The 16,631-nt window shown below is 42.6% G+C and overlaps 1 protein-coding gene across 3 annotated transcripts in view; it reads left to right on the top strand.

The window, feature by feature from the left end:
- The first annotated feature begins 4,627 nt into the window (after positions 1–4,627).
- The window catches only part of DCC (DCC netrin 1 receptor), a 1,226,177-nt gene continuing 1,214,173 nt past the window's right edge, over positions 4,628–16,631 (top strand). Inside the window, exon 1 of one of the 3 annotated variants that reach the window (XM_070452514.1) lies at positions 4,628–5,491. In XM_070452514.1, coding sequence (XP_070308615.1) covers positions 5,401–5,491 — 91 coding nt within the window. In that variant the 5' untranslated portion in view covers positions 4,628–5,400. The remainder of the gene's footprint in view (positions 5,492–16,631) is intronic. The other 2 variants (XM_070452512.1, XM_070452511.1) reach the window with 2 other exon arrangements.

The raw sequence follows: 16,631 nt of genomic DNA, 5'->3' as shown, positions 1-16,631 counted from the left end.
ATATACATATTATTTTCATATTCTTTCCCATTGTTATTTGTTACAGGATAGTGAATCTAGTTCCCTATGCTATATAGTAGGACCATGTAGTTTGTACATTTTATGTATAGTAGTTTGTATCTGCATAAACTTCTTATTTATCCCTAACCCCCCTTTTCCTTAGGTAGCCATAAGTTTGTTTTCTATGTCTGTGGGACTGTTTTATGCTTCATAAATAAATTCATTTGTGCCATAGTTTAGATTTCACATATAAGCAATATCATATATTTGCGTTTTTCTTTCTGACTTACTTCACTTAGTATGATAATGTCTACGTGCATCCATGTTGCTGCAAATGGCATTATTTCATTTTTTATGGCTGAGTAGTATTCCACTGTGTGTGTGTGTGTGTGTGTGTGTGTGTGTGTCTCTCTCTCTCTCTCTCTCTCTATATATATATATATATATATATATATATATATATATATATATATATACCACATCTTCTTTATCCATTCTTCTGTCAGTGGACATTTATGTTGCTTCTATGTCTTGGATATTGTAAATAGTGCTACTGTGAAATAAGAGTGCATGCTCTTTTTGAGCAAAATCAAAAATCAAAATCTTTTTGAATTATGTAATAGTTTTCTCCAGATATAGGCCCACAAGTGGGGTTGCTAGATCATATGACAATCCTATTTTTAGTTTTTTAAGGAACCTCCATACTGTTTTCCATAGTGGCTGCACCAATTTACATTCCTACCAACAGCATAGAAGGATTCTTTATTTCTTCATATCCTCTCTAGCATTTGTTATTTGTAGACTTTTTATTTTCTTTTTTATTTTCTTCTTTTTACTGTTTTAATTGGAGGATAATTGCTTTACAATGTGGTGTTGGTTTCTGCTATACATACATCACCATGAATCAGTCCTAACATAGATTTAATGATGGCCACTCTGACTGGTGGATGGTAGTACCTTGTGGTAGTTTAGATTTGCATTTCTCTAATAACTAAAGCTTACATATTTTCATACACTAGAGGGAAGAGCGATTTCTTCTAGCATGTACCCCAGTGTGAGACAGAGAGCTTCTTATTCTGAAGCCTCAGAAATGACTCCTTTGCTCTTATTGGCTCAACTCTGAGTTTATAATCTTGATTACAAAGATAGGCTCCTCTGTAACACTAAAGGTACTATGGATCCACCTCCTCATATTTATAGCTGAGAATGTGGAGGAACAGCGAGATGTGAGACTGGTTACCAAAATATGAAAGAATGGATTCAGAGCAAAAAAAAAAATAACCACCAACAAACATCAGTTAAAATATATCCCTTCACCACATTCTATAAATTAGCCAAGGGAAATGACCGTATCTTATTTAAAGCTGTATATTCTATATAGCGGTCCATGGGGTCACAAAGAGCTGGACACAACTTGGCGACTAAACAACAATTCTGTATAGATATTACATAGCCCACATGTTTAATATAATAGTTAGTGTTCATCAATAAATGACTACATAGTGAATTGTTACACTGTCATGTTCACATGATCTGACCTGCAGTATCATTGAATTCATGGTCTATTATGTTCCATTGGACCAGATACTATTGGTTTGGCAAGTAAATTTCTAAAGCATGTTATAGAAAATGACTTAACATCAGGTCATGATATTGAGAGAAGAATAGGAATAGTCTAAGATTATTAGTGTTTTGAATTAAGGTTGGCCAATGAGTGTAGTTCCACAGTGTGAATCCTAGAAGGAATTATATATTTTTAATGTAATATATCCTCTAGGGCTAATCTTGGAAAATTAGCATTCCGGATGTCCCCCTCCTCAGACACACACACACACACACACACACACACAGGGTACATGCAGTTTGAAGAAATAGAAGTATTGATTAATTTCCCTTTAGAGCACAAAGTGTGTGTGGGTACCTGTATTTTAGTACTGGATTAAACCCAAGAAAGGGACCCTTAGCATCAAATGTCATAAAGACTATGTGAAGATGATTAATTACACTAAACTCTTCCCTGTGATGCACATTCCCCTCCTTTTACTGCTCCAGTCTGTGGTTTCCTTTTGTCCTGATAAGTGGGCCTCACGCTTATCAGGGCTTGTAAGTTGTAAGTGGGCCTCACACGCCTGAGAGAAGCAGTGAGAAGGTGCTGGGTTTCCCAAGTATAAATTTTCTGTGAATCAGAAAATATTGATGCTGTTTCTAAGAGAAGGTATCAAAATCAAGCTGGAGTCGTCTCTCTCAGAAAAAAAAGAGGGCCTATGGGCCAAGTGAGTACAAGCAACTGTCAGAAACACAACGGATAATTGTGAAACCAACTAAGTATATAGGAGGATGAGAATTTGATGATCTTTTTAGGAACTTATTGGTTGGTGGGCAGCTGATCTCTATGACTCAGGGTACGTGAGTCAAGGACTATAGCAAAGAGTAACTTTGTTACTCTTTGTTACACTATTTGTTCTGTTAGACTGAACAGTGTCAATTTAAAGGAATGTGAACACCATGGACCATTTTGGATCCTATCCTCCTTTGTGGACATTCTTGTACTGATGAAGGGAAGAGAGGACTTCATCACTCTTACAAAGAGATTGCAACTCTTTCCTCATACCATACTTTGTAGACCAGTGGTTCTTTCCATTGTTTCAGCAGAGGGCATGCTTGAATTCATTTTGTACATCTAATGAAAGCTAAAGATTCCCTCTTAAAGAAAAAAAGAGCATGAGAGCCGAAGTCAGTCATTTTTCATAAAATGTCAGGATGCTCATGAAATCCTTGAAACTTGTCAGCAGGGGTCCCTACTGGGGGTCCCTCCGTGGACCCAGTTAAGAATCCTTGTTCTTGACTCTGAGCTTTTATCTCCAGATAACTTATCCTCAGCTTAGGAAAGCTTTGAGTATTTTGAGAAACTTGGGGGTCAACAAAGAGTTCCATCCCATTCTACAGGACCCGATCATCTAAGTTATTTCTGGAGGTGTGATCTGGAAAGCACAGGTCCTTTTTCTTTTAACTTTTTCAAGACAGAAAGGGGCAGACATGGCTGATGATCTAGAAACACTGTTGTCAAGTTTTGGTATCATGGGACTTTTCCCGATTATTGTAACTTGTATTTTTCATTCTTGTATCCTGTATTCCTCTTTTTGAATAGATAGTCTGTTTTCTCCTCTTAGACACTAATGAATAGACAGCATAATGCAGTGTGGAATGGAAAGAAGAACCTGCAGCTAAATAGCTCCTTAAAAGACAGAGTTTCTACCCAAGTGGCACTTCTATTTATCATTTTTGTGACCGGGTTCATTCCTTTTAGGCCTTCCCTTGTGGCTCAGCTGGTAAAGAATCTGTCTGCAATGCGGGAGACATGGGTTTGATCCTTGGGTGGGGAAGGTCCCCTGGAGAAGGAAAAGGTAACCCACTCCAGTATTTTGGCCTAGAGAATTCCATGGATTGTACAGTCCATGGGGTCACAAAGAGTCAGACATGACTGAGCGACTTTCATTCCTTTTAAGTTCACTTATTCAGCAAAACGATATTGGCATGTGTGCTATTTCAAGTCATATGCTAGATCTGTCGGTTTCCCTGGTGGTTCAGACAGTAAAGAATCTGCCTGCAATGCAGGAGACCTGGGTTCGATCCCTGGTGGGAAGATCCCCTGGAGAAGGGAATGGCTACCCACTCCAGTATTGTTGCACAGAGAATTCCATGTACAGAGGAGTTTGGCCAGCTACAGTCCATGGGGTCATAAAGAGTTGGACACAACTGAGCGAATAACACTCTCACTTTTCCTGCTAGATCTGTGAGGGTGCAAAGTCCCTCTTCTCAAAAGAATTTGAGGTTCTGCAGTAGAGATAAAATTGCAAAGAAAGTCAGCTTAACACAATTGCCTGAAAGGGCTCCACTGATCACCCTTCCGAAATTTTGTGCTGTGTATATGTGTGTGTGTTTGCTTCATTTTATGACTCAGGGATTGGAGAAGTCTCTCTCTTATTATCCCAGACCTTCTCCTCATTACACAGACCATCATATTTATCATCCTGCTTTATAATTATCCACTTAATGCCACTCTCCCAACAGATCATGAACCCCTGGGGAATAGAAGCTGAGTCTTATTAAACTTCACTCTCTTATTTCCTGGAAGCTAACGGGGTACCTGGAACATGGTAAATGCTTAAAAATTGGTTGACTAAAGCATTGAATCCCCTCCCCAGAAGAGAGAACACAGGTGAAATAAGGCATCTTACGAAAAGAGGACCCTAGCTGCTTTGTCAGGAAAGAGCGGACTGGTATTTGTCCCTTGTGTGTCTGGACCTGTTTCTCCCTCCCCAGAAGGGAGTTGGATTAAGTGATTTTTTTCTCCAAGGAAACATTCTATTCTTGTGCGGGCAGAAAAGGAAGGAAACACTCTGCCCCCCGACTCAGCCTAAATACCTGCCTAGATTTTCCAGTCAAAAATGATATCCCAAAGATTGAATGTCAAAAGAGAGAGCCGCAAACGCTCCCCGCGCCCCCCGCCCCAACACTCAAGGTATTTGCCAGACCCATTGACAAAAGTGGCTTCCCACGCTTTGCCCACAGAGGGCATCCCTGCTCATTGATATGTAGACCCGGCGAATGCAGCTGCTGGAAGCCTCCTCCAACCGCTTTTCTTTTTTTTCCCCTCCAGCATCTCTCAGCCCCCACCCCCTTTCCCTTGGAATCTTTGCCTGATCCAGTTCGTTTCCCTCCGGTCTCCACATTTTCCCTTCCAGCCCTCCACTTCTTCGGATCAATGGATAGTACGTACGGCTCCAACTCCTAGCTCACTCATCTCCGGCGGACTCCCCAGTAACAAGTGAGCGCGCTCCATCCCGCAGCCCCGGCCTCTCGTCCCTGGGTCCCCTCCGCGCTTGGAGGAGAAGCAAGCGGCAGCCCCAGCTTTCGCGCAAGGATTCTGCTCTTCAACTGTACCCGGCGAGGACAGGGAACCAGCCCCAACCTTTGGATGCACAGCCCAGCCACAGGATCGCTTCGGTCTCCTCTTGGTCCCTTCTGGATATCCTGGGTATTGATGCTTCGCCAGCCCCGCGGAGAGCTGTCTTCGCTCCGCCGCCGGTTCCCTCTGTTTCCTTGAGTTAGTTTCCCGAGGTTTTACTGGGGCTTGAGATCTCTTGGACCCAATGGAACTTTTTGCTGCCTCTTTTTGCTGCTGATCCTGCCAGTGGACCAGGAAGAAGGCTTCGGAGGCAGAAGAGGCGCAGGGGAGGTGGAGGAGGACGACGACGAGGAGGAGGAAGAGGAAGCCGAAGGGGCTCGGCGCGCGCGCGCGTGTGTGTGGTGTGTGCATGTGTACACGCGTGTGTGAGTGCATGTGTGTGAGTGTTGCCGCTGCCCAGGACCCCCGGCCCCGAAGGTGTTGGCTGAAATATGGAGAATAGTCTTGGATGTGTCTGGGTACCCAAGCTGGCTTTTGTACTCTTCGGAGCTACCCTGCTCAGCGCACATCTCCAAGTCACCGGTGAGAGGTTCTTTCCTTTCTTCTCGTCGCCCCCGCCCCTCTCACCCCTCTCCTTCTCCCCATCTCCTTTGGCCCTAGTAGAATTGGGGCAGGGGGAGAACGGGCAAGATGCGGGACGCCCTCTCCGTCCCCCATTTCCTCATCGATGATAAAAGATGGAAAGACTTTTTTCCCCCTCTGGGAGCGGAGGATGTTGGCGGCTGGGGAAACGGGCGCCCCTTCGCTTTTTTTTTTTTTTTTTTTTTTTAACAAATTTGGTGTTTCTCGCATGCATCTCTGCTTTGGCAAATACTTGCGTCGGTTGGGAGAGCTGGAGGTCTGGGGCAGGGAGGAGGCAGATGATGGGGATGTCATTGAAAGGAACCGGGTTGAATCCTCCTCCTCGGAAAGCTACGAAGCAGGGGAATTGGAGCAATAAGACCAAGTGGAGGAGGTCCTGGAGAGGGGCTTGGAGGTGGGCTTGGAGTGTGTCTGTGCGGAATGTAGCTGGTGGGGCTGGGGTGTCTGTATGTCATTCCTGGCGCCTCCAGTTTGGATTTTTAGACTTACTGATTGAAAATCGAGAAAGGGCCAGCCGATGTGTTTTGGTACTTCGGAGGAGGGGTCGGTGGTTCCCGAAAGGGGTTGCCGAGTTGCCAGGAGGAAGGAGTCGTGTTGTGTTTCATTTTTTAACGGTGAATGCAGCTCTGGAGCTAAGTCTGCCCATATCTTCAGGTCACTTCCAAACTCCAAATGATTGATATTCCGAGAAACGAGCCCCCCTGGCCCTGGTCCTTGGCAAATGTAGTTTCTAATTAAAAATGGCAAAACTGTGTGGGGCCGGATTGGGTTAGAGCAGAAAGAGGCAACTAAGGGATGCTCAGGGCTGCGGCAGCCTCCTAGCTGGAGGAGCCTGGAGGTTTCGACGGCCGGGAGAAAATCATAATAAAAAAACCCCCAAATGACTCATTGTAATGGTCCCCTCATTTGGCCGGCCTCATCCCAAATGTAAACGGACACTGGGGTATAGGGAGTGGGCCCGGCGGGGAAGGAGCGGAGAGCAGCTGGCTGAGCATTCAACTCCCTTCGGAAACGACCTTTCCCCGAATCCCAAAGAAAAGGAGCCGCGGGCAGGGGCCAGGCATTGGGCGGGAGCTCCGCAGGCTGCCCCTTGGAAATGAACAGGGGACAGAATGGAAACTGTGTCCAAGCCCCTCTTCGTAGCCTGAAGCTGCGGCTTTCTTGTTCCTGCTAAGTGCTGCTGCGCGGCCAGGGTTGGGATCGCTGGTGGAGAAGGCGCCTCTCTGGTGGTTGCTAGGGATTCAGAGACAAACACCAGGCTGCCCAAGTCCGGACGCGGCTGCACGGAAGCCGGAATCTGCGCGTCCGCACCGACCGACACCTCACGGTCCTTTGGCCTGACAGCAAGCCCGCAGGAGCCTGCCAGAGCACTGTGTGTGTGTGTGTGTGTTCGCGCGCAGGGCACGCGTACCGGCGGTTTGTGCGCCCGGCCGCCGTCCTCGCTGGCTCCCTCCCTTTTCAGGTTGGCCGCCTCCTCCGGGCTCCTCTCTCCCAGAGCTTTGTCCTCGGCAATTACTCCCGCGGAAGGTGGGCGGGGAATATCCCGCAGTAAAGCGGTTATGAAAGGTGTCTCTAAAATTCCCTCCTGCTGCCCACAGACACTGGAGGAGCGCCGTCATTCGGGTCCAGAAGATTGCCTTGCACTCCCAGTTGGGGAGCCGGCCAAGGCGGAGAGCGGGGAAGTTCAGAGGGGCATGGTCGCTGGGTAGAAAGTCTACCCGAGCCAGGCCTGAAACCCGTGGGCTGAACGTACTGTATTAGACAAGGAAGGTGTGCAAAAGTGGATAACGATGTTTTGTCAGTTACACTGAAATATTTCAAAGCCGTTTCCCAAGTGTCTTTGGTGAAGAGTAGGGATAAATAAATGGAGATGGAGATACACACACACACACACACACACACACACACACACACACACACACACACTGAAATTAATTGACTATCCCCTTTCCACTTATTTATGCTTCTTATCTAGAAATTTAAGGCCAGATATTAACTCCTCAATGGAGAAGTCTATGATTGAAAAGGCAGACAAAAGTCTATATATAGGAGGGATGTGCCTGTGGACAGGCTTGTGGGTCTCAATCTGTCAGCTCCTCTGTGCTTCTAAATCCTTTTCTGTTATTTGCTGATGTGATGTAGTTTGCATGGGTCAGGAAAAGTGGATATGGTGCAGTCTTTAGGTATTGCTCCTTAATCTGTTCCTCCTCTTTCTGTTAGTAGCAGTGTCCCCTCTTCCAGGATGTGGCAGGGAACTGATGAGGAAGAAAGCGCAGTTCTCTCTGTGAAATGACCAGTAGGAGGTGCCCTTAATAAGGCCAAGTGTCTATTTACTGGCAGTGAAGTTCCCGTTCAGCCCGATGTTTCCACAGACTTTGTTGATGAGTGACAAAGGATTATGGAGAAGAGCACAATAGCACTTGGTATTTCCCCACTTCCAGGATAAAGTCAGGAGCCGCTCTAGAGTTTTGTGAAATTGTTAGGACGGAACCAAGGGCATCCCAGAGCAGTGTCCCCATGGAATGGGGACTTGATGCTGGAGGCAGAGGCTAGCAGCTCTGAGTTGACTTTTGTAAGATGCTAGCTTCTTATATGTTTGACTTGAGCCCCACGCAAGGGCACTAGGTAGAGTCCTAGAATCTCAGATGAAATGAAAAGTGTATGTAATGGATATTAATGAATGAAATAGCAAGTATACATGTTAATTGATTCTTTATGCATATATTTGGGGTACTTTCTATTGAAAAAAAAAATCAGTGTGCACTTGTGTTGTTGGGACCTGCTCTGCTGAGGCTCGCTGCCTCCCCTCCCCACCTCTTTCTCATCTCCCCCAGCCCACCCTGAGCAGATCCATGCCCCCATCTGGGGAGTGTGGCAGGACCTGAGGGTGCCTGGGCTGCCCACCCCTGGGTGAGTGCTGCGGTGTAAATCACCAGGGGCCCTTCACAGCATCCATTTCCCACAGAGCCCTCTGAGTTACGAAGAACGTGAAACAGCCTCCACGTGTGTTATATGTGAATATATTAGGCTTAGTGCATTTGCTTTAATGCTCTTAAGAGCTGGGCTGGCTTGAGCTGCTGATAGACTTTTTTTTACTGGGAAGAGATTTATAACTTCACAGTGTGTATGACTTATATTTATTCTTGGGCAAGTTAACCTCTCAGCAAATTTCCTTACTGTTCTCATTGACGAGGAAGAGCTTTAACCCTCTCTGCATTCCTCAGTGAATCCTCCTGCAAGTTTCCGCTGGAGTATGGGTTATCTACAGGCTGTAGTAGGATTTTCTCAGCCAGTGAGAAGCTTGACAGGAGATTTGAGGAGCTGAATTTGGGGGTGGAAGGGAATAGTTTTACTTGTTTCTGGAGAGGGAAAGGGTGACATGGTGTCTTCCAAGGGAACTCCTGCATTCTGCTTATCCTCAGAACCATCTTTTATGAGAGGAAAAGTTTCTTCCTCTCTGGCTCAGATTTCTTTTCATTCACCCAATAGTTTGAAATTCCTCACGCTCATGCGGTTTATTCCTAGAATGTTTGCTGCCGCACACAGAGGAATCATCCAGTACTCTCTTTCTGCACATAGAAGGGTCATCTAATACTACCTTTCTCTTTTGGAAACTAGCTCTAATTTAAATCTTGACTTCTCAACCCGAACACTTGTTATCTTTAGGTGATGTGGCATGTTTGCAGGTACCGCTGAATTTCTGATTACATTTAAAAGCAAATATTCTTTCTATTACTTGGAAAACTTGCCACTTTAAACTTTTCTTGCTGATTGCTTTTCCCTCATGCTTCTGCCAGCCAAAATAATTCTGTTAGGAGAGGATGCAGTGGTTTCTGGCTTTTTCTTGTATTAAAACCCAATCATACACATGCAAGAAGAGAGCACTTTAACCCTCCATGCTACCTCCTCAAATGTATGACTTTAGGGTGAATTGAGATAGTGCTAATTACACCAAGATGCTTCTGGAAATCAGTGTGATATTTATTGATGAGTGAACTTTTCTAGCCTCCCTGTAGATCTTCCCACTTTGCATGGATATGGCCCAAATGCCTCTCAGAAACTTGCGCTGACTTAGGGACACATTGCAGGCTGTTGGTATTTGTTACACAGCCACCAGCTCAAATGATCACTTTTTGATGGAGTACTCTACCTCACATGATAATCTCTCAGATGAAATATATAGGCAAATTTCGGGAAACCTTTGTTTTGCCTGAGTGAAAAGAATAATGACATAAGCCTGCCAAGGATTACTTGATTAATTAACTAAAGATAAAAAGTCACTTGGTTCTGGAAACGAACTATAATCCCTAAAGCGGAATGATAAATGCTATGCACAGTTTCAACTCATAAAATGTAACCGTAGAATCTTCTTTTTTCTCTGCTTTTTTTTTATTATGATTCTTGAGAAGAGGATTGAAGAGTTTCATGAGTTGTCACATTGTCACGTGCCTTAATGAATCGTAGCCGGGGATCTCACTAAATCTCACTGAAACACTCTGAAATAAGTAGCGAATGTGATGCCTGGTGCATTGTTCTGCAGCCTGCCAGTGGGCTGCCTGCTCCTCTCCAGCCTGTCTACAGAATCACAGCTCTGATTTCTGCACTCTGGAGCATCCACACTGCCTCCCTTGACACCATCCAGCAAAACCTTTCTCACTGTGACTCCAAGGTCTAATCCATAGGCACTGAGCTTAACATGCTGTATACTACACTTTGCAGGGTCATGGGGATTTGCCTTAAAATTAAACAAACTTTTAAGCATTTTCCATGAGTGTTTCTTTTCCGGAAAGTTAAAGACAGCTAAGTAGTACTCTTTCTATAGGAGACGAACTCATGACCTCTCAGCCAGTACCCCTGAAATTCCAGAACTCTTGGAGCATCAAGGAGAAGATGACATGGACCACTAGAGAAGGGTGGACTGTGTCAACCTCGGCACGCTATTTTTTTTTTTTTTCAAGAGGTTGTTACCTGGTTGGAATAATAAAACTTTTAATATACTTCGAAGTTACTACTTTTCAGAGATCAAATTACTTCCTAATGGTATTATAAAATCAGTAGTATGACATTGCCCCCAAAGCATTTAAGATTTTCCTTTCAAACAAGACTTCAAGTAAAGCAAATGTTAAACTAGACAATTAAAAAAAAAAAAAAAAGATGAGCAATCCAGATTATTTTCCCCATAGGCCAAATGAAAAAAAAAAATGTGCAAAATAAAATGACATGTTACATATACCAAGTAGGTGATAGTAAAAAATAAAATGCAAATTATTATACACTTTTATAATTACAGCACAAAGATAAATTACAGTAACATTTAGTATTCTACACTTTGCTTCCTCCTTCAGTAGATGGTTGATTCCTTCTATTTCTGTGCTTTAGAACTGTGCTAACACATGGAAATTCAGGTTGGCTGACTGATGATCAAAATTACTATAGTGCTTTAAAGTTCTTTGACAAATTTTAGCCTGAGGTTACAGAACCAGGTCTCTTTAACAAAACTGTTAAGTTAGTATTTTTTTTTTTTTTTGGTTGTTTAGAAATGCCTGAACTTATCAGTGGTATGGTTTAGAAATACATAATAATGTGTATGATTGAATATTCCTTGTTTTCTTCTATTGATGGTAATTCGCCAGTGGTTACACTAGTACGTGTTTCTTTTTATAAATAGTCTAAAACAACCATATTATTCACAGCTTTCACTTCTTGGGGGAAAAGTTCAACTAGAAAACACACAAATCATTTCATATGTATTGATCATATTTTTAAAGTTTATTGCTATGATCTGACCTGAGTAAGGAAATTTCTCTTATTTGCTAAATTCTATGAACCCAATGCCTATAACCTACCTATTATTTTTGTGATGTACTTTAGCTAAATATCACACATCCAAATTCTCTGACTTCTTCCCCACTCAGTCATTTCACAGTTTCAAGAGAGGAAGGACCTTTATATCAATTGTTGTTAATCTCATGGGACTCAACAGGGGTCTGCATTGCAATTTGGGATTTCACTCTTGTTTTTGCCCATTCTTTAAAGATTGGTTCTTTCCAGAAGACTTCTCTTGGGTGTACCTAGGACAAAAATGTGCCACTGAATTAACTGAATATCCCTGATACAATCTGATGAAAATACCAACTTGTTAGTGTATCATGATCAGATGAGACAGCTTATCAGTACCAACATGACTCTGGTTCTTATATTGGCCTTATATAAGAGAATGAAGGAATTAAGTGGTTAATATAAAGTTGCTTACCTTAATCTTCTTAGTAGCTGAAGTTTCTTGTTAAATACAGTATTTCCCAATTTTATTAATTTTCTAAATCTTTAAAAATGTTTATCCATTCTCTTAGCTGCCTTTTAAGAATGTAGAAAATAATTGAAACTGTCCTTAAGAGAACTCAGGCGTAACTGTGTCTCAGTTATTTTCGGATCTTATAGGGATGATTTCTGAAGATACTGCATTGTGCAAGACTGTTTGTTTTCCATCAAATGGTCATGGTCTGTTGCTTTGTTTTTCTAAGGCTTTTATTCCTGATTTGTAAAATGCATTTTATCTACTAATACTTGTTCACAATCAGCCGGAAGTTCTCGCTGTTTTAAGACTTCTTCAAAGAACTTTTTCTCTTTTCTACTTTCGGTTTGTTAAGAAATAGGGGACTGTTTGTGTGTCTAAAATAAAAGAAGAGAGCCCAAATCAAGACCTGGGCCCTTCATTATTTAATTTATTTTCACTAATGGGTTATAGCATTTCTGAAGTCTGGTATCACTTTAGATACCATTTTTCGTTATGCAACATAAATACTTTTCCTTTTTAAATGACAATGTGGAGTAGACCAATTCTACTTATATTACTAGTTTCAACATTGTATGATATAGTTGGGTTATGAGCTGTACTATATATATAGTGTCGGGTATAATTAGTCATAATGACATTGATCGTGATAACAATAATTATAGTGAAACAACCCCCATGTACCCACTGACATTTTCTTAATTTTCTTAATTTTGTGTTCATTAGTCCCTTGCCTTCTTTATAGTTTTGCCACATATGTTTGAATCCTTAACATATGATTTTTTTTTGCCTGTACTTGGCCATTGTAACATAAACGTAATGTATATATTCTTGGATTTACATTTTTGCTAAACAATAAATATTTGAGATTCATCTATGAGAATGCATGTTGCTGCATTTCAGTCACTTTCACTGCTGTATAATATTTCATGATGTTAATTGATCACACTTAATCCACTCTATCATTGATAAATTTCTGGGAAGTCAGTATTTTGCTATTGCCAATAATATGGCTATGAATTTTCTCGCACATGTACTGTGGAACAAGTTTGCCATCATGTCTAGAGTGCATATATTGCAGTGAAGTTGCTGAGTAATGCAAAGGGCATCTTTACTTTTAGGGACAATGACAAGTGGCATGCATTGAAACTCCCACCCGGAGCATAGGACAATTGTCTTTGTTTCATGTCTCTACTGATACTTGGTACTGCCACATGTTTTATTTGCCCTTATCTGCTGGATATGAATTAGCATTTCCTTGTGGTTTTAATTTGCATTTCCTTTTTTGTTAATAAGGTTGAGCATTTTTTCCCCATAAAATTATTGGCCATTAGTGATTTCAGCAAGATAATTCTATGATGCTATTTTTTCAACTAAGCAACAGTTTGCTTTGAGGCATCAATACTATTAATAGTTATTCTGTTTTTCCTACTAAGCAACGTTTGCTTTTAGGTATACATGCAGTTGATCATCTAGCTTTTAAGAGGTTATTGTCTGATACAGTATCATGCTTACCTTAGTCCAGACTTCCCCTAAACAGCTTTCCAGAATGAACACTAATTTTAAGCTGGAAGAGAGATCCTTAGTCACTGTAGAATTGTTGATTACCTAAAGTCACCCTTTCCTTGTCAGTATCCGGGTTTATCCTATTTATTATGTCTGTGCAGCATGTCACATACAGGAAAGCTGGATCCTGGGGTGCCAGGCTTAATTTGAGGAACCTTACAAATCCCCTGAATATGATGGAACCCAAAGATAATTGAATCACAGAGATACAATGATAGATACCAAGTAGGAGTTAAAAATCCTAATCTGACCATTTGAACCTGGGTATGTTTCCAATATGGTAAAATACACAAAATTTGTGTGGGCTTCACACAAAACCCATCCTTTCTCAGTGCCTATAAGCACGTCTCCTAATTTTGGGGGGAGGTTCCTAATTGTTTCACCCCTTCCCACAGGACCCACTAATGAAAGGCCCTGGATGGAATAAAGCCTTCGATGTGCCAGCAGTGGCTTCTCTGGGGTGCTGCCTCCGTGCTGACTCATTAGAGATGTGAGCCAGGGCTGAGACATCTAAGCGAACCCCCTGCGCTCAGAGTCCTCAATCCATTGTTCCCACATCTCTGCTCAGCCTCATGGGATCCCAGAAGAATATAAATTAGAGAGAAAATCTGCAAAGCTTTCCTTTTCATGTCTAATGTTTGGGCCACGCTGTTCCCTGCAGGACAATTTCCAGTTATTTTCTCTTCTGGTTTGAGAGATCTCCTGGGATGATTTGTTCACTGTTTCCCTTGGGAAACTTTGCAGCAGCATATCAGCTCTTGCTGCTAAAATTTCATTTTGTAGTTCGTCTTAGATGGTCCTGTTCTAAATATTCCTCCCGTGACTCCTGCCACCCAGCTCCTGGCTCCTGTCCCTCGGTGGTGTTCTGTGTCTTCTGCGCTGAAGTGTGTTAGAGGATTCTAGCCATAACTCATTCCTGCCTCCCCTCTGAATCCTCACTTAACCAGACCATAAATATTTAATTCATTTAATCTTCCTTCATACCCCTCCAGAAGCTTAATCATGTTTATTTTTCTTACCTGAACTCCCTCTAGTTTGTTTATATCATTCTGATAATCAAGGGCCCCGAATTTAATGTGCTCTTCTAGGTAAGCTCTTCCAAGTCATATATTAGAAAATACAGATTGAGCATAGTGTTTACCTTATGGTACAGTCATTCATAGGCACGCATTTTGCCTCTCAAAATTTGTGTTCTTGTTTTTCAGATAGGACTCTCAGTGCCTAACAAAATCATTGAGGTATTATAAGGATGAAATAAGATCATGAATTTTGCTCAAGGTAATACTTACTGAACATTTACTATGGGTTACAAAGAAACCCATAATTAAATGAAAGGTTAAATATGTCTCTGCCCTCCAAGGGCTTATCATCAAGAGAGGGTGATGGGCACAGACATAACTAAATAGGTTATAAGGCAGAAGGATGCACTCATTAAAAAAAGAAATGCAGATGAAGTGGGGTAGACTCTGAAAAGTCTCAACTACCATGTTTATTCATTATATCATTAATATATTAATACTGGCCAGATGGGGCAACAGAGCCAATTAATTCATCCTTGTATTGTTAGATTGACTGACCAAAACGAAACAAAAACAAAAAGAAGGGCATTTAAAAAGTTGTCAGTCTTGTTTAAACCAAGCTCCTATTTGCCAAGAATGAGGATATGGAGTTTTATTTGGCAGCCTGTTGCTATAAATATATCCCCAGACCTCCTTGACCCTTCCTTTCCTTATTTATTGAGTCTGTGGCAAGTATTGTGCTAAGAGGGTAATAGAACTTTGAACAGAGTGGGATGGAAATACTAAGTAATTAAATCCGTTAATAAATCCATCATTTTGAATGAGATAAGGCTTTGAAAGAGAGTATTACAGGAGAGTGACTCAGCAAATCAGAGAAGCCTTCCCTGAGAAAGTTGAGGTTGGCACCTGGAGAATAAGTGGATTTGGTTAAAGAGAGGATTGGGGGGAGAGGCAGGGGAGAAGATGCTGGCGAGAAGAGTGAGTGCAAAGGCTGTGTGGTTGATCTTTGGTAGCCTCGGCTTGCAACACCTTGAAGTGGCTTTTGGGTTCCCAGGAAGAGATTGAGGCTGGGTCATGGGCATTGAAAGGCCCAGATCCTGTCCATTAGACCAGTGGGCAGTGTCAAGGTCCTGGTTTTGCAGAAGAGAATTCCCATAAAGACAGGAAGTACTGAAACAAGTAAAGTGTTAAGAAGAGAAAGAGTGTAGTACGTGTGGTTAGACACATGAGTGGGCTCAGAGACAGTCACTGAGTCACGCCCTCGTGGCAGTTTGAACTACTTTCATGGAACATTTATTCTGGGTTTCCTTTGGCCAATCTTTTTGATTTGCCTGGTTCACCCTCCACATTTGGTTTATCTCAGGATCCTTCCATGTGTGTGCATGTACCTCTTAGCTGAGATGAGTTATATTGCAAAGGCCTGTGGGTAGAGCATCCCTTGACATCATTCCCTGTTGACATCCATGGAACTTTTCTGCGCATGTGTGGTCTAGGAGGTCTCTTGACTTCCAGAGTGAGAAATATGTCATCTGGGAGGGGCCCAGTCTCTTCCCTTATTTGTCCTGCTTTTCTAATCTTGGAGTTTCAGTCCACAGGGAATCAATTTCCAATTGCTTTACCCTGTGTTGGACAGCGGGGGCGGAGGAGGGGGGCAGGAATCTACCTCTTGCTTGACGGTGGGTGAAAGCATAGTGAATTCAAATACGAGTATAACCAGGATAGCTAAGCACAATAATGGCTTGGCTGAGGCTGGAGTATACCCTTGGATCCTTCCTTGAAGATTGTTGTTCAGTTGCTCAGTCATGTCCAACTCTCTGCAATGCCATGGACATATGTGCAGTATGTCAAGCTTCCCTGTCCTTGACCATCTCCCAGAGCTTGCTCAAACTCGTGTCCATTGAGTCGGTGATACCATCCAAACGTCTCTTCCTCTGTCCTCTTTTCCTCCTGCCTTCCATCTTTCCCAGCACCAGGGTCTTTTCCAGTGAGTCAGTTCTTCGCATCAGGTGACCAAAGTATTGGAGCTTCAGCCTCAACATCAGTCCTTCCAGTGAAGATTGAGGGTTGATTTCCTTTAGGATGGACTGGTTGGATCTCCTTGCAGTCCAAGGGACTCTCAAGAGTCTTCTCCAACACCACAGTTCAAAAGCACTAATTTGGTGCGCAGCCTTCTTTATGGTCCACCTCTCACACCCACACATGT

This window comes from Odocoileus virginianus, chromosome 22, assembly GCF_023699985.2.
Source record: "Odocoileus virginianus isolate 20LAN1187 ecotype Illinois chromosome 22, Ovbor_1.2, whole genome shotgun sequence".
NCBI lineage: Eukaryota > Metazoa > Chordata > Mammalia > Artiodactyla > Cervidae > Odocoileus > Odocoileus virginianus.
Note: the sequence above shows the minus strand (reverse complement) of the source record. Positions and strands in the feature narration are given on the sequence as shown.